Genomic DNA, 26451 nt, shown 5'->3' with positions numbered 1-26451 from the left:
AAAACTGCTTAGTCTGGTTATCTCCCTTTGAACATAATGTCTTAAACACTTAGTCTGGTTATCTCCCTTTGAACATCATGTCTTAAACACTTAGTCTGGTTATCTCCCTTTGAACATCATGTCTTAAACACTTAGTCTGGTTATCTCCCTTTGAACATCATGTCTTAAACACTTAGTCTGGTTATCTCCCTTTGAACATCATGTCTTAAACACTTAGTCTGGTTATCTCCCGTTGAACATAATGTCTTAAACACTTAGTCTGGTTAAATCAGGATGATAACCAATGTCCTAAAATGCCCTTACGTTAAATAAAGTATGTGTAAATACTCTGAGGTTTCTGTGTCTTCTGATGAAAATCAGTTCATTTTTGTGCTGTCTGCATCACACGAACAGCTGTGCAAACGGAACAGAACACCTCATTCCACTAGACTAGAGGACATCACCCAAAGTCAATACATGAACGCATGGTTGGGTAAGGAATCTGCCAGGACAGTTCAATGGAAATCAAGATATAAAATCTAAGAGAAGAACAGACTGCTGCCAGAAGTATACTTTAAGTCAGGGATGGGCATCTTTGATGGGGGTGGGGGCCAGAAAATGCTCTCTACCCGGATTTTTTTTTTTTTACGCTTAAAATTCTGTGCAATTTTACACATTTTGCCAGGGGCGGAGAGAATATTTAGCCATTTTAACTAATGCACATTTTTTAGTTTAAGAGTTAATTTAATGAAATTCGACTCATTTTGCCATACATACGGTGGAGAGAAATGTTTGCAGTTTTTAATATGAAATCTGAGTGAGTAGCAAAATCAATGGGGGCCCCGAAGGCTTTAATTCAACCTTGATTACTACAGTACCAGTTTAGATTCCTGGCCGCTGGGTATTACACCTTGTGTATTCTACCTCCCAACAGTAAGTTGAGACCCTGACTGACAGTTGCCCATCATCTGCTGTAAGTACACCACTATGGCACTCTGGCCGCACAGCAAATCTCCCTGACTGGATGATCAACTAATAATGATCATCTAATGATCACTGGTTATAATCTGTTATCCTGTGACTGCAAGAACACAAAAACTCATTTGTAAAACATTTTTATTTACAATTAAATTAACCATCGTATTGAAATAGATCAGAAAACAAAGATTTTCAACAAACATCATAAATACAGATTTAGTTTGGCATACTAATAACATGGTGCTGTTCTCTCCCGCTCTCTGCTCTGTCAACAGAAATAAAAAGCACAAACAAGCCACATTGATCTGGAGCCATATCTACATTACTAAGCATCTCAAAGTAGGCGTGCCAATCTGAATCAGGTGTCCATTACGATCTAGAAGGTCAAACTGATCCTAGATCAGCACTCGTACTGCGACGCTTTATGAACACAGGCCCTGTGTTTAAAAGTTCAAGCATAGCTTTGAAGATGTTAACCCTTCCAAAAAAGGTATCAGGCAGTAAATAATATAATAACAGCACTAACAGTCAGACAAAACCAGTCTTAAGTGAAAATAATCAACTCTGAGACAGACATACAGTTGTAGGCTACATAAGAGGGAAACAATGATCATAAAGAGAAGAATGTCAGGGTCTGAGTAAGAGGAAGTATCTTAATATGAATTTATACAAGTTAGGGAAAGCACTACATATACTAGGGCCTGATTCCCAAACTGACAACTACACCCTACCTATGCAAGGATTGGACAGATGTAAGACAATCTAGTGGGTAGGGAATGTTTCTGGACAGGTCCTAGGAAATAGTTGAGGTTGTGAGTGAAATCATAACTCCCTAACCTAGGTGAAGGCTGCAGAGCATAACATGGACCAATACAACATCATCCTATTTGGAAACGGGAATGTCCACACAAGACAACACACCCCCCCCATACAGCTGAAGACTTCAGGCACCATCTAACTGGCACCAGTACCGATTGCCGTTACAGAAATGGTGCACAAAGAATCTGTACTTTGAAAGTGTTATACCATTACAGAACATAAGATGGAGAGAGACATCCCCGTTTCAACGGCAAAACAAAACGCATTAATTAATCAACGAGACAAGAGTCATTTCCAATAGTTTGTCCTTTAAAAAGAGTTTTAGAAAAAGCTAGACAGATGACAACAAATCAGAAATAATATTAAAACTTATCACACAAAACAACATCCCCATAAATGTACCTAGAGTAAACTAAACTAAATATAGCAAGTTGTAAGTACACTTAAACATAAATAACCATTTTTGTCCCAAATAGCACCCTATCCCCTATATAGTGCACACTACTTTATACCAGGGCGCACAGGGATCTGGTCAAAAGTAGTGCACTATATAGGGCACTCTTTACAAACTCATTCTATGGAAGGCTGAGCATCTGTGAGTTTTCACTCCTCCTTTGTACTTGATTGTCTAGGTCTTAATTGAAAGGAAAAAACCTAAAACCTTCAGACACTCAGCCTTACATGGAATGAGCTTGGCACCCCTGCTATAGGGAATAGGGTACCATTTGGTGCACAAGCAATGTAAAACAGATAAAGGGAGGGTACTAGAGGAGTGTAAGTAAACCCTACACGGTCATATATAATATTGCTCTTTATTTGACTAGCGGAAACAGAGGACTTCCTAGCCTGATCCCAGATGTGTTTGTGCCGTCTTGCCAACTCCTATGGCCATTGTTGCTGATCTGGAACCAGGATAAAGATTCCCTCCACTCCCATTCAAACACACAACTCCTCAATGACGTAAGCCTCAATTACAGTACTGCCTCTACCAACCTCAGGGGTCCATTCAGTGATGTAAACATTCTGAACATTGATAGTAGATAGAATAGGGAATCATGTCAGCTCTATTCCTTGTGTTTCTATCTAAACATTCTGTAATGTTACATCCTCCTGAACAGACCAGTCCTGCAATTGTACACTGACATTATCAAGAACACTTCTGTTTAGTACTGCGTAACACACTGCACGTATGAATCCTGTGTCCCAGCCTAGACAAAAACACACAATCCCTCCCACATCACATTATACTTTGGTTAGGAAACAATAAAGCTTCACTTAGTGAAATATATAATAAATCATGTTTACTATACACCTCTGAATGTTATCAACTATCAAAATAATATTGGTAATGTTATTATGCAGTGTGTCCAATTGGTGTTGAAATAATATACCAGCTTGTTCCTTTCTCCTATAAAGTCAAGCTCAGTGAGAAAAAAATTGTTAATAAATACATACAGCATTTAACAAAGTGAAGCTGTTTTTTTTGGAACAGAAGTCTCATAAGTTACATCCCAAAAGGCACCATATTTCCTATAAAACCTTTTGGGCCATGGTCAAAAGGCACCATATTTCCTATAAAACCTTTTGGGCCATGGTCAAAAGGCACCATATTTCCTATAAAACCTTTTGGGCCATGGTCAAAAGGCACCATATTCCCTATAAAACCTTTTGGGCCATGGTCAAAAGGCACCATATTCCCTATAAAACCTTTTGGGCCATGGTCAAAAGGCACCATATTCCCTATAAAACCTTTTGGGCCATGGTCAAAAGGCACCATATTCCCTATAAAACCTTTTGGGCCATGGTCAAAAGGCACCATATTTCCTATAAAACCTTTTGGGCCATGGTCAAAAGGCACCATATTTCCTATAAAACCTTTTGGGCCATGGTCAAAAGGCACCATATTCCCTATAAAACCTTTTGGGCCATGGTCAAAAGGCACCATACTCCATATAAAACCTTATGGGCCATGGCCAAAAGCAGTGCCCTATATAGAGAACAGGGTGCCATTTGGGACACACAGAATAGGAGTATTGCAGGTGAGATTTTCTGTTGCCCACATATTCGGTTGAATAAATTAGAGCACACCGTAACAAACACTCTGGAAAGGAAAACTAAAACAAGTATTTCTTATTGGACAAGTTGAAGTAGTACCTCCCCGTTTTAATCCATTTTCTTCCATTTGATGCCCAATGAATAGGAATAGTCAGAGGTGTTGCGTTAAGCCACAGTAGTGTTGTACAGAGGATCAGAGGTCTGAGTCTCAGCCTAAACAGCCCTAGGACTAGGATTGGAAAGGTGTCGTGCTCCAGATGATCTGTCTATTCCATGCCATGCATTAGGAACCCGAGGTAGAGATGCTCTGCATCCACCATGAGTGGGAGGAAGACTTCCCATGTTACTCCATCTTGGACATTTCATATTTTGTGGTCATGATTTCCTGGTAAAAAAAATACAGAGAATATATTATATATTTCTCTAACAGTCTGTACATATAATACTGTACATATAATACTGAAATCTGAGAATTGAATAACATTAAAGGAAATGCACAGTAAAGCAAACCATGTGTTGCCATTGACAGAAATGAGCCAAAGTTGAGACCCGTTGTGTTAAGGATACACATACCTCATCCGAGTCGAGAAGGACAGGCAACGCTCTATAATGAAAGAGGAAAAGACAAAACGTGCTTTTATACAACTGCCGAATGTTGATCACTTTAAAACACATGTATTATTTTTTGTTAAGTCATGCTTACACGTCTGATAAAGAGGTAGGAATGTTCTCTTCCACCCATTTCATGTCTTCATCCTGGACAGATTGGTAAACAAAATGACAGAAGAGAAGAAAAAAAGAGAATTACTCCACGCTGCCCCCTGTTGTTTAAACTCAGTCATGTCATTTACTAGACGACATAGATGTTCCATTAATGTCTGCCAGTAGGGGATTTGAATTGCCATGTAAGAGCAAACATTTGAGTAAGCAAAAGTGTCATGTCATCATGTGCAGTTAACTGAAAGTGGACCATTGACTGTGCTGACAGAAAAGATTGGCTGGGCCTCCCGAGTGGCACAGTGGTCTAAGGCACTGTGAAACTAGAGATTCTGGGTTCGAGTCCAGGCTCTGTCGCAGACGGCCGCGACTGGGAGACCCGCTGGGCCAATTGTGGCGGTGCATAATTGGCCCAGCGTTGTCTGGGATATGGGAGGGTTTGGCTGGCAGGGATGTCCTTATCCCATCGCACACTAGCGACTCCTGTGGCAGGCCGGGCGCAGTGCACGCTGACACGGTCGCTAGGTGTACAATGTTTTCTCCGACACATTGGTGCGGCTGGCTTCCAGGTTAAGTGGGCATAGTGTCAAGTAACAGTGTGGCTTGGTTGGGTTTTGGAGGACGCACGGCTCTCGACCTTCGCCTCTCACAAGTCCGTAAGGGAGTCGCAGCAATGAGACAAGACTAACTACCAATTGGATACCGCGAAAAATGGGGAGAATTTTTTGTTTTTTAAAGAGAAAAAGATTGACTTGTTTGTAAACTGTATTTATATGTGGAGTACTTTGCATTCATATTGATTCGATACTTGTAAACAGACTTTGCCTTTCTTAATTTATTACCTCCAGGGCAATGAAGTTGAACGTTTGATACTAACCGGGTTGGGTCCTGAAGGCTTGGCAGAACCGTTTGTCTCAATCCTGGAGTTGGTTGCTCTCAACTTTATGCCGTCAGCTGTGTAGAGAGAGAAACATTTTTGGTGATCAATGGTCAATGTTTAAACAATGACACAGTGAGAAATGAAAACCCTACTATTTCACTAAGTGAACTGTACTGTACCCAAATTAGCTGACACCAGGAAGTCCTCGATCTCCTCATCAGAGTCATCCATCAGAGGAGTGAATGCATACCTGTTGAGAACAAAGGAACATTATCAAGTTATAAAGCTCCATTTAGAGAAAGACCGTTTAAGTTTGTGTTTCCTCTGTGAAGCTTTGAAGAGTCGAAAGGCGAGGCACTTTCTCCCTGACTGACTGTTGGTGGTGGTTTGATACGTCAACATATTGCCATTGAGAAATCTACAGCACACTCAACAAGGTAGCTAAGGTGCAGGATGAGAACACCTAGATCAATGCAAATGTCTGTTATGTAACAGACAAATCCATCATCACCTCTGGTTGTTAGCAGATGGTCTCCATAAGAACATGATAACCAGTAGTATGATGGAGAAGAGGAACCTCCAGAAGGCATCATCTACCCACAGCTCCATCCAGTCCTGGCCACACAGGACGATGCAAACGTCATTCATGAGGATTCAGGATATTTACATTTTTGTTATTTAGCAGACGTTCTTTTAAAATCACTGCATTCAACGAAAGGAGGTTAAACAGGCACATATTGAAGGTGTTAGTAAAATAAAAAAATCTTAACAGAGCAAGCTAAAAACATTGATCCAGAAGAACTGTATAAACACACATTTGTATATTTTCTATTTAAACGTTTGAAACACAAGACATTTAAAAACAGATGTATTCTTACCGACTGACAATCTGCTAGCCGGAATTTTTTTGTCGTCCACACCATGAAAATGATTGAAGCTAAAGAAGGAAAAGAATGAGTGATCATCACTAGACTACTTTGATTGAATGAATGTATGACCGGTATCCGGTGCTGGGAAAAGACTCTACATCAATTTAACAACTTCACTCACCTATGATGGCAAAGATGAGTGTGTTCGTGAAGTGTCTGTAGAGAGACAGTTTGACTGGGTTTCTCCTCAGCTTCAGTGTCTTTATAGTTTGAGCCAGGCTCACAAATATGTTAGGAGGCAGTCAAGGAAACAACCTCTGGGCTAGACAGACACTGACAGTATGTAGAGTAACTGACAGACTTCACGTATAAGAAGGAATCAGGGAAGAACCTAGCAAAGTCAGCAGGGAAAACAGCATGCAAGGTCAGATTATGTGCCCTCTGAGTGGTAGCTAGTGGGTTAAGGTGTTGGAATGTGATTGACCCGAAGAACAAATGAGGCCCCAGGTAAAGGGGCCCTGGGAAAGGCCGGACTACTTGACCTCTACTTGTAGACTTCCAGGTGAGCTAGCTGTGAGTTAGCTAGTAAGATAGCAAATAATCTAATCTCTCATGCTGTCTATTTATATACGTCAGGAGAAACTAGCTGTGAGAGGCAGAGGGTAGAATGTAGCTAGAGGATTAACATGCAGAGACCCTTTGGATTTGGACTGAACCCTTTGATAGAAGCACTCTACTCTGACCCTCCAGCCCAGGGAGGGTCAGAGTAGGCCCCCAGACTGAAGATCAGAAAAGCCCCGGGTAGGGACCAGGGGGCCCCCCAGGGGACAGAGGAGCCCAAGCAGGGCTATAGGCACACCAAAGGATATCCACCAGCAGAGAGAGGAGTCAAGCAGAGCCAGAGGAATGTTGGCCAACAGAGCCAGGTCAGAGTCTTTCGCCTGAGGGAGGACAGGAGAAAGGGGGAGAGCGGAAGAGAAGAGAATACAAGTTGAGAGCAAGATAAATACATAGGAGATGAGAGCAGGTGGGGAAAGTGTAGATGAAAGTTAAGAGTAAGAGAGACATGAGAGAGAGTCAGAGCGCAAGATTAACGTCAAGAGAGACAGAAGAAACAGAGGACGAAAAAGTGATGAGTGAGTGGGGTAGATAGAGAACAGAGCCTTTCACCAGAGCAGCAACCAAAGACAATCACCCACTGAAACATAATTTAGTATATAAATTAAGGTATACAACCCAAACTCCAGTTTAAATTGTACAAGACACATAACACCAGCACCTAGTCTATTAGTGAGACTTATGAAAACTTATTAGTAAGCAATAGCAAAATGTGTAAAATTCTGTACTGACAGACAAGTGTCAGACAAGGCTAACAAGACAAGTTGGCCTATTTTGTTATTATAGACCAATAGATGTGCATTATGGAGTAATTATTATAAACTCCAGATGATAATTGGATTAAGGATATGAACCAGATGATACAGGAGTCCATCACAACTAGAACAACGATTGTGATGAGGGAAAGGCCATTGTCACGACCCTTTAGTGAATATACATTTATTGAAAGTAATTCCGATAACTCACAAGGGAAAAACAGCAGCGCATCTACAACTGAAATGTCACATTTTGAATGCAAGCTCAATGGAGCAAAATTAAGAAAACTCCTTACCCCAGTGATCCTAAGCACACCTTCGATAGCAGCAAAGGCAAAATACAGGACGCCTAGTCCCACCACTCTGTGCATCACAGTACCCAGTCGAGGCCTGATAGGAAACCCAAAATGCAGGAAAATGTACTAAATATAGATAGCAGGCTAACCTATCAACGGATTGGGAGTGACAGGGAGTGAGTGATGACCTTTATTTTCTCAACTTACTTGACTATACCATATCCCAGACTAACAATAATGACCAGCAGCCGTGCCAGGGTTCTCTTCAGGGCAGAAATGAGCTCAGCAAAGATCAACAGGCCTGGAGCTGAAAACAAGAACATTGGAATGCATGGACTCTTACACAAGGCAGAAAAATGATGATTTGCTCAGAATAATAACACTCCCTAAACCTCCCCCTTGGCTCTAAGCAAATCTGTAAGGTAGAAGCAATATGATGGAAGCACCATCATCACTACACTGCTTAAACCTGCCTATTCTGCTTATAAGCAGTGTACACTGCTTATACCTGCCGGGGCAGCAGGGTAGCCTAGAGCGTTGGACTAGTAACCGGAAGGTTGCAAGTTCAAACCCGAGCTGACAAGGTACAAATCTGTCGTTCTGCACCTGAACAGGCAGTTAACCCACTGTTTCTAGGCAGTCATTGAAAATAAGAATTTGTTCTTAACTGACTTGCCTAGTTAAATAAAAGTTTTAATTTTTTAAACGCAGACTAAGAATATGTGGAAGATAAATACACAACGCAGTGTACAAGAGGTCAAGAGGACTAAAAGTAAATAGAGTACTAACGATCAATGGAAATTGTGTTTTTTATGTAATAGGGAATTATTGATCAATGGGTCAGAGACATGGGAGGAATGTGTCTATGCATCGAGCCTGAAATAGGATAGTTATTCAGCCATTGGCCCAGTTTTATTGCAAGGAATTCTAATTGGTGAACCACAGGCTAGGGCTGGGTTATAAAGTACATCTTGTCCCTTTGTCCTGTGGAGAGAATCACTGAGGACAGGGGAGCATGAACATCTACCATCTCCCTCCCCGCATGATTCGTCCTCTTTGAATAAGAATAAACCTATTTTCTTCCCCCTGATTTGCATTGGGGTCTGTGTTATTGAAGAGGAATATCAACTGCTAACAAGACCATACCCGCCTATTCAGACCATACAGATTTGCAAAACAATTGACAGGTTAGTGCCAAGAGGAAAGGGTAGGGAGGGAAATGGGACCGGATCAATGTGAAAGCTGGGTGTAGTGTACTGTAACCTCATAAGCTGCCCCTGACACAGTTGTTCTCATACAAAGCCTTCACCATGCTCCTATACAGAGGATCTTACTACTCTTTAAACCACTTAGAAAGAGAGCTCGGTGTAGTTTAGTAGTAGTATTAGTCGTAGTGTAGACTCACAAGCTGCCCCGACACCGTTGGTGTTCTCGTACTCGGCACAGAACACAGCCTTCTCCACCATGCCCAGAAAGATGACTCCAGCTATCCAGAACTGGATCCGCAGTAAGTCCTTCCAGTAACAGGCAGCCCACATGAACCAGAGTAACGAGTACAGGATGTACACTATACACATCACCATGTAGAACTGAGAGGGAAAGAGATGGGTGTTAAAACATATGAACTCAACTACAATGATACAGGGTTTTAACCTGGCTCTCCTGCATGCCTGAAGAGCGCATTAGCCCACTAAGCCAAAACCTAGGCATTTGGAGAGTTAGAACGCACCTCCAAAAGTACATAAAGTTTGACAAACTGGTTTGTTTGATCACTGTCAAACCTATGACTGCACAGCATCCAGTTTCATCAGGCCTGAAAGGGTCTTTAGTCATCTGAACAAACAACAAGGTCCTATATGGCTTGGTTGGTAGAGCATGGCACTTGCATCGCCACGGTTGTGTGCTCGATTCCCAGGGCCACCCGTATGTTGAAATATATGCACTTATGACTAAGACGCTTTGGATAAATGGCATGTACAGTATTATATTACATATACAACACAAAACCCTGCAAGTGAAACGTGCAATCTTGGACAATAAAATAGATGACCTATGCGGAAGAATAAACTACCAACGGGACATTCAAAACTGTAATATCTCATGCTTCACGAAGTCGTGGCTGAACGACGACACGATCAACATGCAGCTGGCTAGTTATACACTGCACTGGCAGGACAGAACATGTATTTTTGTAAATAACAGCTGGTGCACGATATCTAAGGAAGTCTCAAGCTATTGCTAGTCTCAGGTAATCTCATGATAAACTGTAGACCACACCATTTACAGAGAGAGTTATATTTTTTGTAGCCCTTTACATACCACGACAGTAAGAGGCTGGCACGAAGACGCCATTTAATGAGCTGTATTCCGCCATAAGCAAACAAAACGCTCACCCAGTAGCCAGGGTCTTTAATGCAGGGAAACTTAAATCCATTTCACCAAATTTCTATCAGCATGTCAAATGTAGAACCAGAGAGAGAGGAGAAAAAGACTCTGGATCACCTTTACTTCACACAGAGACACATACAAAGCTCTCCCTTGCCCTCCATTTGGCAAATCTGACCATCATTTTATCCTCCTGATTCCTGCCTACAAGCAAAAATTAAAGCAGGAAGCACCAGTGACTAGATCAATAAAAAAGTGGTCAGATGAAGCAGATGCTAAACTACAGGACTGCTTTGCTAGCACAGAGTGGAACATGTCCCGAGATTCCTCCAATGGCAATGAGGATTACACCACATCAGTCATTGGCTTCATCAATAAGTGCATCGATGACGTCATCCCCACAGTGACCGTACGTACAGTCGTGGCAAAAGTTGAGAATGACACAAATATACATTTCCAAAATTTGCTGCTTCAGTGTCTTTAGATATTTTTGTCAGATGTAATTATACTTCAGTATTCCATAGTAACAAGAATTTCACAAGTGTCAAAGGCGTTTATTGACAATTACATGAAGTTGATGCAAATAGTCAATATTTGCAGTGTTGACCCATCTTTTTCAAGACCTCTGCAATCTGCCCTGACATGCTGTCAATTAACTTCTGGGCCACATCCTGACTGATGCCAGCCCATTCTTGCATAATCAATGCTTGGAGTTTGTCAGAATTTGTGGGTTTTTGTTTGTCCACCCACCTCTTGAGGATTGACCACAAGTTCTCAATGGGATTAAGGTCTGGGGAGTTTCCTGGCCATGGACCCAAAATATCAATGTTTTGTTCCCCCGAGCCACTTAGTTATCACTTTTGCCATATGGCAAGGTGCTCCATCATGCTGGAAAAGGCATTGTTCGCCACCAAACTGTTCCTGGATGGCTGGGAGAAGTTGCTCTCTGAGGATGTGTTGGTACCATTCTTTATTCATGGCTGTGTTCTTAGGCAAAATTGTGAGTGAGTCCACTCCCTTGGTTGAGAAGCAACCCCACACATGAATGGTCTCAGTTTGCTTTACTGTTGGCATGACACAGGACTGATGGTAGCGTTCACCTTGTCTTCTTTGGACAAGCTTTTTTCCGGATGCCCCAAACAATCGGAAAGGGGATTCATCAGAGAAAATGACTTTACCTCAGTCCTCAGCAGTCCAATCCCTGTACCTTTTGCAGAATATCAGTCTGTCCCTGATGTTTTTCCTGCAGAGAAGTGGCTTCTTTGCTGCCCTTCTTGACACCAGGCCATCCTCCAAAAGTCAGATGCTCACACCTGCCTGCTGCCATTCCTGAGCAAGCTCTGTACTGGTGGTGCACCGATCCCGCAGCTGAATCAACTTTAGGAGATGGTTCTGGGACTTGCTGGACTTTCTTGGGCACCCGGAAGCCTTCTTCACAACAATTGAACCGCTCTCCTTGAAGTTCTTGATGATCCGATAAATGGTTGATTTAGGTGAAATCTTACTGGCAGCAATATCCTTGCCTGTGAAGCCCTTTTTGTGCAAAGCAATGATGACGACATGTTTCCTTGCAGGTAACCATGGTTGACAGAGGAAGAACAATGATTCTAAGCACCACCCTCCTTTTGAAGCTTCCAGTCTGTTATTCGAACTCAATCAGCATGACAGAGTGATCTCCAGCCTTGTCCTCGTCAACACTCACACCTGTGTTAACGAGAGAATCACTGACATGATGTCAGCTGGTCCTTTTGCGGCAGGGCTGAAATACAGTGGAAATGTTTTTTGAAGGGGGATTCAGTTCATTTGCATGGCAAAGAAGGACTTCGCAATTAATAGAAATTCAGACTTTGAAAATTCATGTGTGTGTCATTCTCAAAACTTTTGGCCATGACTGTACATACCTGAACCAGAAGCCATGTATTACAGGCAACATCCGCACTGAGCTAATGTCTAGAGCTGCTGCTTTCAAGGAGCGGGTCTCTAACCCGGAAGCTTATAAGAAATTCTGCTATGCCCTTCGACGAACCATCAAACATGTAAAGCGTCAATACAGGACTAAGATCGAATCGTACTACACCAGCTCTGATGCTCGTCGGACGTGGCAGGGGTTGTTAACCATTACAGACTATAAAGGGAAGCACAGACGAGAGCTGCCCAGTGACACGAGTCTATCAGACGAGCTAAACTACATATATTCTCGCTTTGAGGCAAATAACACTGAAACATGCATGAGAGCACCAGCTGTTCCGGAAGACTGTGTGGTCACACTCTCCGCAGCCGATTTGAGTAAGACCTTTAAACAGGTCAACATTCACAAGGTCCCAGGGCAAGATTGTTTACCAGGACATGTACTGCAAGCATGCGCTGACAAACTGGCAAGTGTCTTCACTGACATTATCAACCTCTCCCTGTCCGAGTCTGTAATACCAACATTTTTTAAGCAGACCACTATAGTGCCTGTGCCCAAGAACACTAAGGTAACCTGCCTAAATGACTACCGACCCATAGCACTCACATCTGTAGCCATGAAGTGCTTTTAAAGGCTGGTCATGGCTCACATCAACACCATCATCCCAGAAACCCTAGACCCACTATTGCACTCCACACTGCCCTTTCACACATGGACAAAATGAGCACCTATGTGAGAATGCTATTCATTGACTACAGCTCAGAATTCAACACCATAGTGCCCTCAAGGCTTATCAATCAGCTAAGGACTCTGGGACTAAACACCTCCCTTTTTAACTGGATCCTGGACTTCTTGACAGGCCACCCCCCAGGTGGTAAGGGTAGGTAACGTCCGCCAAGCTGATCCTCAACACGGGCCCCTCAGGGGTGCGTGCTCAGTCCCCTCCTGTATTCCCTGTTCACTCATGACTGCACGGTAAGGCACAACTCCAACACCATCATTAAGTTTGCCGATGACAACAGTAGTAGGCCTGATCACAGACAGCCTATAGGGAGGAGGCCAGAGACATGGTCCGTGTGGTGCCAGGACAACAACCTCTCCCTTAACGTGATCAAGACAAAGGAGATGATTGTGGACTACAGGAAAGAGAGGAGAGCACGCGGGGCTGCAGTGGAACAGGTTGAGAGCTTCAAGTTCCTTGGTGTCCACGTCACCAACAAACTAACATGGTCCAAGCACACCAAGACAGTCGTGAAGAGGGCACAACAAAACCTATTCCCCCCTCAGGGGACTGAAAAGACTTGGTATGGGTCCTCAGATCCTCAAAAGGTTCTACAGCTGCACCATCGAGGGCATCTGACTGGTTGCATCACTGCCTGGTATTGCAACTGCTCGGCCTACGACCGCAAGTCACTACAGAGGGTAGTGCGAACGGCCCAGTACATCACCAGGGCCAAGCTTCCTGCCATCCAGGACCTCTATACCAGGTTGTGTCAGAGGAAGGCCCTAAAAATTGTCTCTGTTCTCTCTGCTACTGCACGACAAGCAGTACCAGAGCGCCAACTCTAGGTCCAAGAGGCTTCTAAACAGCTTCTACCCCCAAGCAATAAGACTCCTGAACACCTGATCAAATGGCTACCCAGACTATTTGCATTGCTCCCCCCCCCCTTTTTATACCACTGCTACTCTCTGTTGTTATCATCATATTCACTTTAATAACTCTACCTACATGTTCATATTACCTCAACTAACCGGTGCCCCCACAAATGGACTCTGTACCGGTACCCCCTGTATATAGTCTCGCTATTGTTATTTTACTGCTGCTATTTAATTACTTGTTACTTTTATTTCTTATCCATATTTGTTTTTAAACTGCATTGTTGGTTAGGGGCCCGTAAGTAAGCATTTCACTCTATGGTCTACAGCAGTTGTATTCGGCGCATGTGACTAATAAAATTTGATGAGTGAGTAAAACAGGTGTCTGCAATCTATGACAATGATTAAGCCTACATTATATATTTGACTAGGGACAATTACTGGAAATTAGCATGAGCTAAAGTCTCACGGTGCAATGCATCTGACTGTTTATTTAATGTGACAATGTTTAATTGAATCTGTCCCAACAAAGGATAAAATCAATTAAATGTATACTCACGATCATGAGAGGCCATTCAGTGATGGAGATGTAGCCGTGAGTTCCTTTCATTACAACGTTTACTGGAAATATAAAGAGAGTATACATCAGCTTTCCATAACGCAGAAAATAAATCAGGTTTACAACATACAACATTGCTCAATGTGATCAAAACAGTAGCCAATGTATTATTATTTTAAATCATTTCAATGAGTATTTAGGCTGACTAAAGAAATGTCATTTCCATTTTGGTAAGCCTCATGGGCAAGTTTGACATTCAAGAACTGGGTCGTGTTCATTAGGGTAGATAATAACATTATTGCAACGGAAAACAAAAATGAGTCCAGCTAGCTAGTCACGCCCAGTTTCAATAAATGTTCTGTTAGTTCTGGTGGTCCCGCCCTGTTGTTTCAGTCTGTATTTTTGTGTTTGGTGCCTAATGAACACAACCCAGCTAAGGCGTATGGTGGTTAATGTAGCAAACCCACCAGTTAAATTCCAGTTGGCTTCCTGTTTGTTAGATTTAATCACCACCACAAACAGATAGGGGCCATCCTTCCACGTGGTGGCAATGACATCATCTTTAAGTGACACACTGGAATTCTTCACACCGCTGACTTTGTCGTACTCCTCCATTGTCCATTTGGTGTAGTTCTCATCCGAACCCTGAGTAGGATTGAACCAACATTTGTTTTAAAAATTGCATTATGCAATGTATTTAGGAATCCCAGAAATGTAAGAGAATCTGAAAAGTGATAGCCTGGTCCCAGATCTCGTAGTGCTTGCTGTATATGGCCAACGGCAACTCCTATGCTCATTGACAATGACCTTAGGAATTGGCAATAGCCGAAAGCAATAGCTGAATGAGTGTGTGCTAAAAAAGTGATGCAAACACCATGACCCCATCATAGCAGCTCACCGGTGCTGCCCCTTCCATGGGCGGGACAACTGTCCGTGGTTCCACCTTGGCTTTCTGAAACAAAGTTGTCATAGAAAGTTGTCAGTAACTCAAACAACAAGTACATTCGGAAAGTATTCAGACCCCTTGACCTTTTCCCACATTTTGTGACATTACAGCCTTATTCTACAATTGATGAAATATCCCCCCCCCCCCTCCTTACCAATCTACTACTACACACACACACACAATACCCTATAATGACAAAGCAAAAACAGATGTATAAATTCTCTCATCAAGGATCGCTCTGTTCATCTTTCTCTCGATACTAGTCTCCCAGGCCCTGCTGCTGAAAAAAATTCCCAGAGCATGATGCTGCCATCACCATGCGTCACCATATGGATGGTGCCAGGTTTCCTCCAGACGTGACGCTTGGCATTCAGGCCAAACAGTTCAATATTGGTTTCATCAGACCAGAGAATCTCGTTTCTCATAGTCAGAGTCCTTTAGGTGCCTTTTGGCAAACTCCAAGCGGGCTGTCATGTGCCTTTTACTGAAGAGTGACTTCCGTCTGGCCACTCTACCATAAAGGCCTGATTGTTAGTGTGCTGCTGAGAAGGTTGTCCTTCTGGAAGGTTCTCCCATCTCCACAGAGGAACTCTGGAGCTCTCTCAGAGTGACCATCGGGTTCTTGGTCACTTCCCTGAACAAGGCCCTTCTCTCCCGATTGCTCAGTTTGGCCTGGAGGCCAGCTCTAGGAAGAGTCTTGGTGGTTAAAAACGGCTTCCATTTAAAAATGATGGAGGCCACTGTCTTCTTGGGGAACTTCAATGCTGCAGAAATTTTTTGGTACCCTTCCCCAGATCTGTGCCTCGACACAATCCTATCTTTGAGCTCTACGGAGCTCTTGGCTTTTGCTCTGACATGCACCGTCAACTGTGGGACCTTATATAGACAGCTGTGTGCCTTTCCAAATCATGTCCAATCAATTGAATTTACCACAGGTGGACTCCAATCAACTTGTAGAAACATCTCTATGATGATCAATGGAAACAGGATGCACCTGACCTCAATTTCAAGTTTCATAGCAAAGGGTCTGAATACTTAAGTAAATAATATATATATATATACACATTTCTTTTTTTAAATGCTTTTCACTTTGTCATTATGGGGTATTGTGTGTAGATTGATGAGGATTACATTTTTTTTTTTAAATCCTTTTTAGAATAATGCTGAATACTTTTTGAATGCACCGTATCCTTTTCAAACTATTGAGCCGACCTGAACAGAACTGTGGCTTGAATATTTTGTTTTCACCCGGTCCTTTTCAGTACGGTTCAAGCAACTATGGTAGCTGAGTAACCAGGCCTGCTCAGTTCAGTCCAGTACTGTGAAAAGCCCTGTAATGAAAGGTAACTCATGTACTGTATGTAACCTATAAGCCCTTACATTTAGCATTGGGAAGTATCGCAGGTCATTGTTGCAGGTCAAGGGCTTGTGCTTGTGCTCAATGCATTCCCCTTGTCCTAGAGGGTTAGGATCCATACTCTGTCCTCGACTCAGTGGCGTCCTCTCATACATTTCCTTGAAAGTAAGGATTTATATCAAAGTTGAGATATTTTTTACAAGTACAATATGTATTAGTAGTTGAATGTAGGGAGACATACTTTTAAATCTCATTGCTCAAAGGAAATGTAACTCCAAAAGTGCATATTACAGTCAACTGGTAATTCACACCAACTGTCAAAATGTGGCACTACCATAGGAATCCTAAACAAATGAAGGTAGTGATAATGAAAGATGACTATGGCAAACACTCACTCTCTGCTCCACACACCCATATCTGATATCAACTTATAGACCAGGGGTAGGAAACTAGATTCGGCCACAGGCAGATGTTTGGCGGAGCGCAAGGCCGGAAAATAACTAGAATCATTTGTACACTAAATTGACCACAACTAAGTCTAAAAATGTATTTTTCTTTTCAAACACAATTTCATACCTTGATTACATTGAGTCACTATCACTTATACATTCTTTTTTTTTTCATGGGAATAATTGGGAACAGATTTCCTACATTAAACTCATTTTTAGCTGAATTCCTGGTGATTTTACAATGTATTTTTGTACTAAAAACAAATTCTGGCCCCCGGGCCACCTGTTGCCGGCCCCTGCTTTAGACTAACATGGTACTAGTAACTTACTAACTAGGCTAGTGCATGTACTTTACTTACCTCAATATTATTGAACTCGTTGTGACAGGGGTAGTATTTCAAGTACCATTGAATGGTAAAAGTCATCTCCTCTGGACATCCAAAGGACACAACTTTAAAAACAAAAAACAATTGAAAAAAAAAGTGTTACTAGGTATGTTTCCATCCAATTGGTAACAGATGTTAATATTCTAAAATCCACATAAATATGCACATTTTCCCATCAAATTGGCCTGTTGCAGATAAAATGCTGTGTGTGATGACGTGGCGCACATAAAAATAACTTTTGCGGCCCAAGTACCGAAATAAAAAATACAAGTTAAATGGGTTTCCATAACACTTTCCAATCTACTGATTGTTGGCAAAAATAGCAAATGTATATGGAACTGTTAAGGGATTTATCAATAATGACTAATTATGTATACATTTCAATCAGGACTGACTAATCAGAATACTATTAAGTTACTGTATAGATGTATGAATTTTCTTTTAATCCTAGTACTGAATATAATGTGTGTAATTATAATCAAGAATTAGAACAATGACTGTCTGTTCCTTGGTAGAAACGAATGAACGTATCGTCAGACTGGCTAGAATGCTTATCTACACAGGAAGACCTTGGCTTGGTCATAAATTATCTAAATTGGTGGGAGATGATGTAGGAAGGCTTAAGTACTATACTGCCATTGTACCGGAGTGGAGGAGAGACGGGACAGTTCGAAACCTAATGACGTCATTTTCAGTTTATAACCTGGTGCTTGATTTTGAGACTGGTCTCCGCCCATTTTATGCAAATAAGTTTCTTACAAATCCTTAGAGTGTATTAATTTAATTGGGTATTAAACATATAGGAATTTAATTCCACTAACAGGAACATATGGAATCATATTTTATATTTGATTTTCTTCAAAGTAGCCACCCTTTGCCTTGATGACAGCTTTGCACACTCTTGGCATTCTCTCAACCAGCTTCATGATGTAGTCATCTAGAATGCAATTGAAATTAACAGGTGTGCCTTGTTAAATTAATTTGTGGAATTTCTTTCCTTCTTAATGCGTTTGAGCCAATCAGTTGTGTTGTGACAAGGGTGGTATACAGAAGACAGGGCTATTTGGCAAAAGTATTATGGCAAGAACAGCTCAAATAAGCAAAGAGAAACGACAGTCCATCATTACTTTAAGACATGAAGGTCATTCAATACAGAAAATGTCAAGAACTTTTAACGTTTCTTCAAGTGCAGTCGCAAAAACAATCAAGCGCTATGATGTAAATGTCTCTCATGAGGACTGCCACAGGAAAGGAAGACCCAGAGTTACCTCTACTGCAGAGGATACGTTCATTAGAGTTAACTGCAATCCAAATAAATGCTTCAGAGTTCAAGTAACTAACACATCAACTTTTCAGAGAAGACTGCGTGAATATCAGACCTTCATGGTCGAATTGCTGCAAAGAAACCACAACAATAAGAAGAGACTTGCTTGGGCCAAGAAACACAAGCAACGGACATTAGACCGATGGAATTCTGTCCTTTGGTCTGGAGTCCAAATTGGAGATGTTTGGTTCCAACCACCATGTCTTCGTGAGATGAAGAGTAGGTGAACAGATGATCTCTGCATGTGTGGTTCCCAACGTGAAGCATGGGGTAGGTGGTGTGACTGTTTTATTTAGAATTCAAGGCACACTTAACCAGCATGGCTACCACAGCATTCTGCAGTGATACGCCATCGCATCTGGTTTGCACTTAGTGGGACTATCATTTGTTTTTTCAACAGGACAATGACCCAAAACACACCTGGGATTTGTTGATGTGAGTAGTTTTCAATTGAATGCCTATAGAGTATCTAATGGGTTAGGACCCAGATTGCAGTTCCTATGGTTTCCACTAGATGTCAACAGTCTTTAGACATTGTTTCAGACTTGTTTTCTGAAAAATGAAGAAGGAGGCCTTTCTGTCAGTGGACTGTAGAATCATGTAGTGCTGGTTTTGCGCATGACCGAGTGTGCGCCCTTAGTTGTTTTTCCTTTCTATTGAATACGCTATTGTCCGGTTTAAATATTATCGATTTAGACAATTGACAACCTGAGGATTAATTATAAACATTGTTTAACATGTTTCGACGAACTTTAACGGTACTATTAGGATGTATTCGTCTGCATGTTTTGACCACCTTGGAGCCAGTGGATTACTGGGAAAAAAAACACGCCAACAAAACAGAGTTTTTGGGATATAAAGAGGGACTTTATCGAACAAAACTAACATTTATTGTGTAGCTGGGACTCTTGTGACTGCAACCATATGAAGATCTTCAAAGTTAAGTGATTAATTTTAATACTATTTCAAACTTTTGTAATTCCTTTACTTGGTTGTAAAATGTTAGTATGCTTTTGTAAGCAGGCACTGTCCTCAGATAATCGCATGGTATGTTTCGCCATAAAGCCTTTTTGAAATCTGACAAAGCGGCTGGATTAACAAGAAGTTAATCTTTAAGCCGATGTATAACACTTGTATTTATTATGACCATTTCTGTATTTTGAATTTGGCGCTCTGCAATTTCATCGGATGTTGTCGAGGTGGGTCGCTAGCGGAACTCCTGCGCCAGAAAGGTGAACACTTTTTTGGTTACTACATGATTCCATATGTATTATTTCATAGTTTTGATGTCTTCACTATTATTCTACAATGTAGAAAATAGTAAAAATAAAGAACCCCTGGAATGAGTATGTGTGTCTAAACTTGACTGATACTGTACGTGGCACTGATACACATTTTTGCAATTTATTTAAAAATAAAACTATATTGGAGCTGTGCCTGTTTTCCTAGAGATAGAGGACACAGATATATCAAATAACATTTTAATGTCACAAACTCCCTGCATACAAGTGTGGATTACCATGAAATGCTTACTTACGAGCCCTTTCCCAACAATGCAGTTAAAAAGTAATAACATTTACAAATATATAAGAGAATTTACTACTTTAAAATGAAGATAGGCTCAATGGCGTTGCCCATGCTGTCACAGACGCTATAATTTCACAGATATAAAGAGTACTCCATCTATCTCTATGGGCTGTTGTTCACATGCGCATCTGCCATTTCATTGGCTAGAATGGTCTCACCTGACCTCGCCTCCTCCTGCCTGCCTTCATCTTTGAGAACATGCATTTCCATTGTTAAAAAGGTCACTTGACTATCTTTTCAATATAATAGGCAATCTTTGGTAGCGGGTCGAAGATCTAGAACCAGAGTACCAGGTATTGTGACAGGGCAGTGCGAGTCGCATGGAACCTTTTGCAGATTGTAAACAAGCTAATCGCACCCTGAAACTGTTATTTTCAGGTCTTGTGAAAGCAAAACATTTAGCAGAATTCTCACAAATGCTCGAGGAAACAGGTTTTAATGTTTGACACCCTCATGCGAGGCATTTCCCATATACAGTATGATATCAAACATTGGCTAATCTTACCTTTCAATTTGATATCAGTGTCTTTATACATAGATTTCCTCAAAAGCAATGGTCTTGAGGTCTGTGAAGAAGAGGAAACAGTGTTTAAATTGGCATTAGTTAGATAAACTGAGTAAGTCAGTCCTGACTAATGTAGTCTAGGCCTAATGCCTAACAGGTCCTCTGTATCTCAGTTGGTAGAGCATCGCGCTTGCAATACCGGATAGTGGGTTTGATTCCCGGGATCCCCCATACATACAGATGAAGTCGGAAGTTTACATACACTTAGGTTAGTCATTAAAACTTGTTTATCAACCATTCCACACATTTCTTGTTAATTAACAAACTATAGTTTTGGCAAGTCGGTTAGGACATCTACTTTGTGCATGTGTAACAGTATAGACTTTACGTCCGTCCCCTCGCCCCGACCTGGGCGCGAACCAGGGACGCTCTGCACACGTCAACAGTCCCCCTCGAAGCATCGTTACCCATCGCTCCACAAAAGCTGCGGCCCTTGCAGAGCAAGGGGAACCACTACTTCAAGGTCTCAGAGCAAGTGACGTCACCGATTGAAACGCCACTAGCGCGCATCACCGCTAACTAGCTAGCCATTTCACATCGGCTAACAAGACAAGTAATTTTTCCAACAATTGTTTACAGACAGATTATTTCACTGTATCACAATTCCAGTGGGTCAGAAGTTCACATACACTAAGTTGACTGTCTTTAAACACCTTGGAAAATTCCAGAAAATGATGTCGTGGCTTTAGAAGCTTCTGATAGGCTAATTGACATAATTTGAGTCAATTGGGGGTGTACATCAAGGCCTACCTTCAAACTCAGTGCCTCTTTGCTTGACATCATGGGAAAATCAAAAGAACTCAGCCAAGACATCAGAAAAGAAATGTAGACCTCCACAAGTCTGGTTCATCCTTGGGAGCAATTTCCAAACGCCTGAAGGTACCACATTCATCTGTAGAAACAATAGTACGCAAGTATAAACACCATGGGACCACGCAGCCATCATACATCTCAGGAAGGAGACGCGTTCTGTCTCAGAGATGAACGTACTTTGGTGCGAAAAGTGCAAATCAATCCCAGAACAACAGCAAAGGACCCTGTGAAGATGCTGGAGGAAACCGGTACAAAAGTATCTATATCCACAGTGAAACGAGTCCTATATCGACATAACCTGAAAGGCCGCTCAGCAAGGAAGAAGCCACTACCCCAAAAACGTCATAAAAAAAGCCAGACTACGGTTTGCAACTGCACATGGGGACAAAGTTCGTACTTTTTGGAGAAATGTCCTCTGGTCTGATGAAACAAAAATAAAACTGTTTGGCCATAATGACCATCGTTATGTTCGGAGGAAAAATGGGGAGGCTTGCAAGCTGAAGAACACCATCCCAACTGTGAATCACAGGGGTGGCAGTATCATGTTGTGGGGATGTTTTGCTGCAGGAGGTGGTGTGGTGCACTTCACAAAATAGATGGCTTCATGAGGGAGGAAAATTATGTGGATATATTGAGTCAATATCTCAAGACATCAGTCGGGAAGTTAAAGCTTAGTCGCAAATGGGTCTTCCAAATGGACAATGACCCCAAGCATACTTCCAAAGTTGTGGCAAAATGGCTTAAGGACAACAAAGTCACAAAGCCCTGACCTCAATCCCACAGAACATTTGTGGGCAGAACTGAAAAAGTGTGCGCGAGCACAGAGGCCTACAAACCAAAGTTACACCAGCTCTGTCAGGAGGAATGGGCCAAAATTCACCCAACTTATTGTGAGAAGCTTGTGGAAGGCTACCCAAAACATTTGACCCAAGTTAACCTTTCTAGGGTCGGGGGCAGTATCCTGAATTTCCACCTGTCTGATATGTGCCCAAAGTAAACTGTCTGTTACTCAGGCCCAGAAGCTAGGACGTGCATTTAATTGGTAGAATTGTCTAAAAAAAACTAAAACAGTTCAAATAAATGTCTGAGTATAACAGAACTGATATGGCAGGTGAAAAAAACTTCTTTTTTTTTAAGCGCCCATCAACTTCAAATGGGAAACTATTGCAAACTATGACTTCCTCCTCCCAGATTGCAGTTCGTTGGCTTCCACTAGATTTCATGTCTTTATACATGGTTTCAGGCTTGTTTTTTGAAAAACCAACGAGTAATAGTTGTTTATCCGTGGGGAGAGGTAAGGCAAAAGTAGTCTCTTTGCACGCGTGAATGAGGGTGCGCTCTTCGTTGTTTTCCTTCCCTATTGAACATACTATTCTCCATTATCCTATATTTAGCTATTAGACTACCTGAGGATGAATTAGAAACACCGTTTGACTTGTTTGGACGAACTTTACCGGTAACTTTTGGGACTTCTCTGTCTGCATGTTGAACGGGTGGATTACTGAACTCAATGACGCCTACTAAAACAGACTTTTTGGGATATAAAAGAAGGACTTCATCGAACAAAACAACCATTCATTGTGTAGCTGGGACCCTTGGGATTGCAAACAGAGGAAGATCGAAGGTAAGTGATTTATTTTATCGCCATTTATGATTGTGACACCTGTGCTGGTTTGTAAACATATGCTGATGTGAGGCGCTGTCCTCATAATCGAATGCTATGCTTTCGCCGTAAAGCCTATTGTAAATCGGATAACGCAGTTCGATTACCAAGATTCTAAGCTAAAGAACCATGTATGACTCTTGTATTTTCATGAATGTTTAATATTACGATTTTGTATTTGGCGCACTCCGATTTTAGCGGATGTTGTTGAATGCGGGATCAGCACGCTAAGAGGTTAAGCAATTTAAAAGGCAATGCTACCAAATACTAATTGAGTGCATGTAAACTTCTGACCCACTGGGAATGTGATGAAAGAAATAAAAGCTGAAATAAATCTACTATTATTCTGACATTTCACATTCTTAAAGTAAAGTGGTAATCCTAACTGACCAAAAAGGGAATTTTTACTTTAATTAAATGTCAGGAATTGTGAAATTGAGTTTAAATGTATTTGGCTAAGGTGTATGTAAACTTCTGACTTCAACTGACATTCAGTGATATGAGGAAACCCTATTCCCTCTATAAACCACAACACTTGTGTCTGGTGCCGTATGTATCCTACCAGAGTGAAGATTTAGAATCCGTTTTGCTTTTTCAGAGCACGGTAAATTAGATTACATTGGAAGGGGGACTTGATCCTTGACCAGCACTCATTCCTACTCTTACACTTCATATAGGCCCTGGTAACCATTATTGGGAGTCCCTAGGCAGGCAATGGGTAGCTCTCACATTACTCTGCAACAGGATATGGTGGTGGACAGACACCTGACCACCTCCATGGAAAACAAACTCCCAATTAGCCTACCTCTCTTGTGCACTTGCGCACTTCCCTTCACTGACTTGAAAGCAATTTACTGGTAGATCTCTTCAATTCATTGGACACAGTAGCTAGTCTACCAAATAGATTTGGCACAGCCCACATTCTAATCTGAACATTAGCTAGCTCACTAATTTTACTTGCTGAATGATTTGTAGACGTATGTTCTATCTGGGCTAAATTGCAGACAATGATCTAACCCTGAGTACAGTGGGCTGTGTCTGTTTGTTTACATTTAGTTATGTAACTTTAGCTAGCTAGCTGCATAACAGAGGTGTTTGGCCAATAAATTTAGATATGAAGATCGGCAAACACGGCTTCTCCATTAAAAATCCCAGCTCAAGTTTGTAGACGACGTCATGGCGACGTTGTCTAGCTAAACTCATGCGCAGAAACACGTAATCTCGTCTCTCGCCGAACTGCGCATGTGTATGCAGTCAACTAAAAAGGCACACTTTCGATAGTTGTTTTGACAAATGAAAACGTCTGTCACTTTCACGAGGTTGGAGAAATAACATGTTCATCTACTTAATACATTGTCTCAAATCTATGTGTCTTTAGATTGAGAAAATTAACTAAGGAACAATGTTTCACTTCACTCATTGACTTCTCCAAACCCGGGCCTGGTCTGCTTGGCAAACGTTCCCGGAAGTTTCGCAATGTTGCGCCTCTGAGAGTTTAGAAACTCTGTGGCTACATCTTTCAACGATATCGGGTTAGTGAGCCTATGCTATCTAGCTCGCAGATAAAACATTAGTTTGCTACAACGCCTTGTATCGATAAAGTCTGAATCTGCTCAGGAAAATGCATTATTAATCAATAATGTTCAATTTTATGAACAGAAAAACGCCCCCTTCATCCAAACCCATGCTAACTGGCTAGCTAGGTAGGTTGGATTGCTAGCCGGTTAGTTGAAATTAATCGCATATTTTAATACTCACATTGACAACTGTAATTCTCCACTGTCCTGGTTCTGGAGCTGCCATCACCCCGCTATTTACATCTCCTAGTAAAATAAGCCCTGCCAAATAAAGGAGCCAGGTTTTCACTGAGCTAGATGTGTTCCACGTCCTCACCCGTACAAAAGCAGCCATGTTTTCAGCATATGGTATAGCTGGGACGACTAGCTTAACTCACCTGAGTGGAAGTAACGTCACGCGCATGCTGAGTTGACGTTTTGGCATCAGATGCATTGAACAACACACCACGTAAAGCAGTGCCAGTGACCATATATATACTTTATTAACCCTTGTGTGGTGTTCAGGTCTGTGGGACCCATTTTCAATGTATACTAGAAGAAAAATTATACAATTAATTCGTTTTTCACCTGCAACTCATTGGCCTTGGCTCATTTTCTGTGAAGAACATGTAAAATAACAAATTTTCATTGAGTGCACAGTTTACCCCCCTACACATTTATATTACATATGTGGTGTTCGGGTCCACCTGTCTGTCTGCCTGTCTTCCGCTTTTCTCTCTCTCTCTTTACACCTTTGTAGTGTGTGAAACTATAAAATGTACTGTGAGAACCTGCACACCGCCATCGCATTGGCCCTGGTTACATCCTTATTACATTGGCCGCCATGCGGTGTGGCTGCCAATGTGATAAGGATGCAACCAGGGCCGATAAGGATGGCGGATTTCTCATGTGCAGGACATAAAGTCTTCTTTTGAAATGTTCATCCCAGACACCATCTAGAAAATTATTCTGGACTGTACTAATTTGGAGGGAAGTCATCTTTTCGGAGAGAGGTGGAAGGAGATGGACCAAACTCATTTACATGCATACTTTGGGGTTCTTATCCTTTCTGCTGTTTTCATATCCAATGGGGAATCTACAGAATCCCTGTGGGGTGTAGAAACGGTCAGAGAACTCTTCGGTGCAAAACTGTCTCTGGAAAATGTCCACATTATTTCCAGGATTATCCGCTTCGATAACCGAGACACCAGACCAGCTCTGCAGCAGAGAGCAATCAGGTCAGTGCAGAGAGACTAGCTAGCTGCAATCAGGTCAGTGCAGAGAGACTAGCTAGCTGCAATCAGGTCAGTGCAGAGAGACCAGCTAGCTGCAATCAGGTCAGTGCAGAGAGACCAGCTAGCTGCAATCAGGTCAGTGTGGGACAAGTGGT

General features: G+C 41.8%; 1 protein-coding gene across 4 annotated transcripts; it reads right to left on the bottom strand.

Moving 5' to 3' along the window:
• Positions 1 to 1078: 1078 nt before the first annotated feature.
• On the bottom strand, positions 1079 to 25453 carry tmem87b (transmembrane protein 87B). Of its 4 annotated transcripts, none has more exons than XM_065002562.1 (19): positions 25264 to 25453; positions 20970 to 21030; positions 17527 to 17618; positions 16742 to 16876; positions 15314 to 15367; positions 14883 to 15060; positions 14416 to 14477; positions 9372 to 9555; positions 8174 to 8273; positions 7967 to 8060; positions 7767 to 7837; positions 6479 to 6588; positions 6307 to 6365; positions 5940 to 6043; positions 5608 to 5678; positions 5426 to 5502; positions 4535 to 4587; positions 4405 to 4435; positions 1079 to 4216 (listed from the first exon to the last, which is right to left on the bottom strand). In XM_065002562.1, the coding sequence occupies exons 1-19, from the start codon at positions 25414 to 25416 to the stop codon at positions 4175 to 4177; spliced, it is 1731 nt and encodes a 576-aa protein (XP_064858634.1). In that variant the 5' UTR covers positions 25417 to 25453; the 3' UTR covers positions 1079 to 4174. The 4 variants fall into 4 exon arrangements, with proteins under 4 accessions (XP_064858634.1, XP_029541199.2, XP_064858633.1 ...); XM_029685339.2 differs by lacking the exon at positions 7767 to 7837 and adding an exon at positions 7167 to 7238 and having other exon boundaries at positions 6479 to 6587; XM_065002561.1 differs by adding an exon at positions 21780 to 21921 and having other exon boundaries at positions 7767 to 8060; positions 25264 to 25352.
• Between the last annotated feature and the right edge of the window lie 998 nt (positions 25454 to 26451).

The sequence above is a fragment of the Oncorhynchus nerka genome, linkage group LG16, assembly GCF_034236695.1.
Source record: "Oncorhynchus nerka isolate Pitt River linkage group LG16, Oner_Uvic_2.0, whole genome shotgun sequence".
NCBI lineage: Eukaryota > Metazoa > Chordata > Actinopteri > Salmoniformes > Salmonidae > Oncorhynchus > Oncorhynchus nerka.
Note: the sequence above shows the minus strand (reverse complement) of the source record. Positions and strands in the feature narration are given on the sequence as shown.

Excerpts from the sequence above, each read along its gene's own strand:
- tmem87b (XM_065002560.1), bottom strand. The coding sequence starts at position 25,416 with ATGGCTGCTTTTGTACGGGTGAGGACGTGGAACACATCTAGCTCAGTG. Across the intron at positions 6,589-7,766 it reads GACTCCTGTATCATCTGGTT|CATATTTGTGAGCCTGGCTC; the intron begins CATATCCTTAAT and ends ACTGCCTCCTAA. Across the intron at positions 5,679-5,939 it reads CCATCTGCTAACAACCAGAG|GTATGCATTCACTCCTCTGA; the intron begins GTGATGATGGAT and ends TGTTCTCAACAG.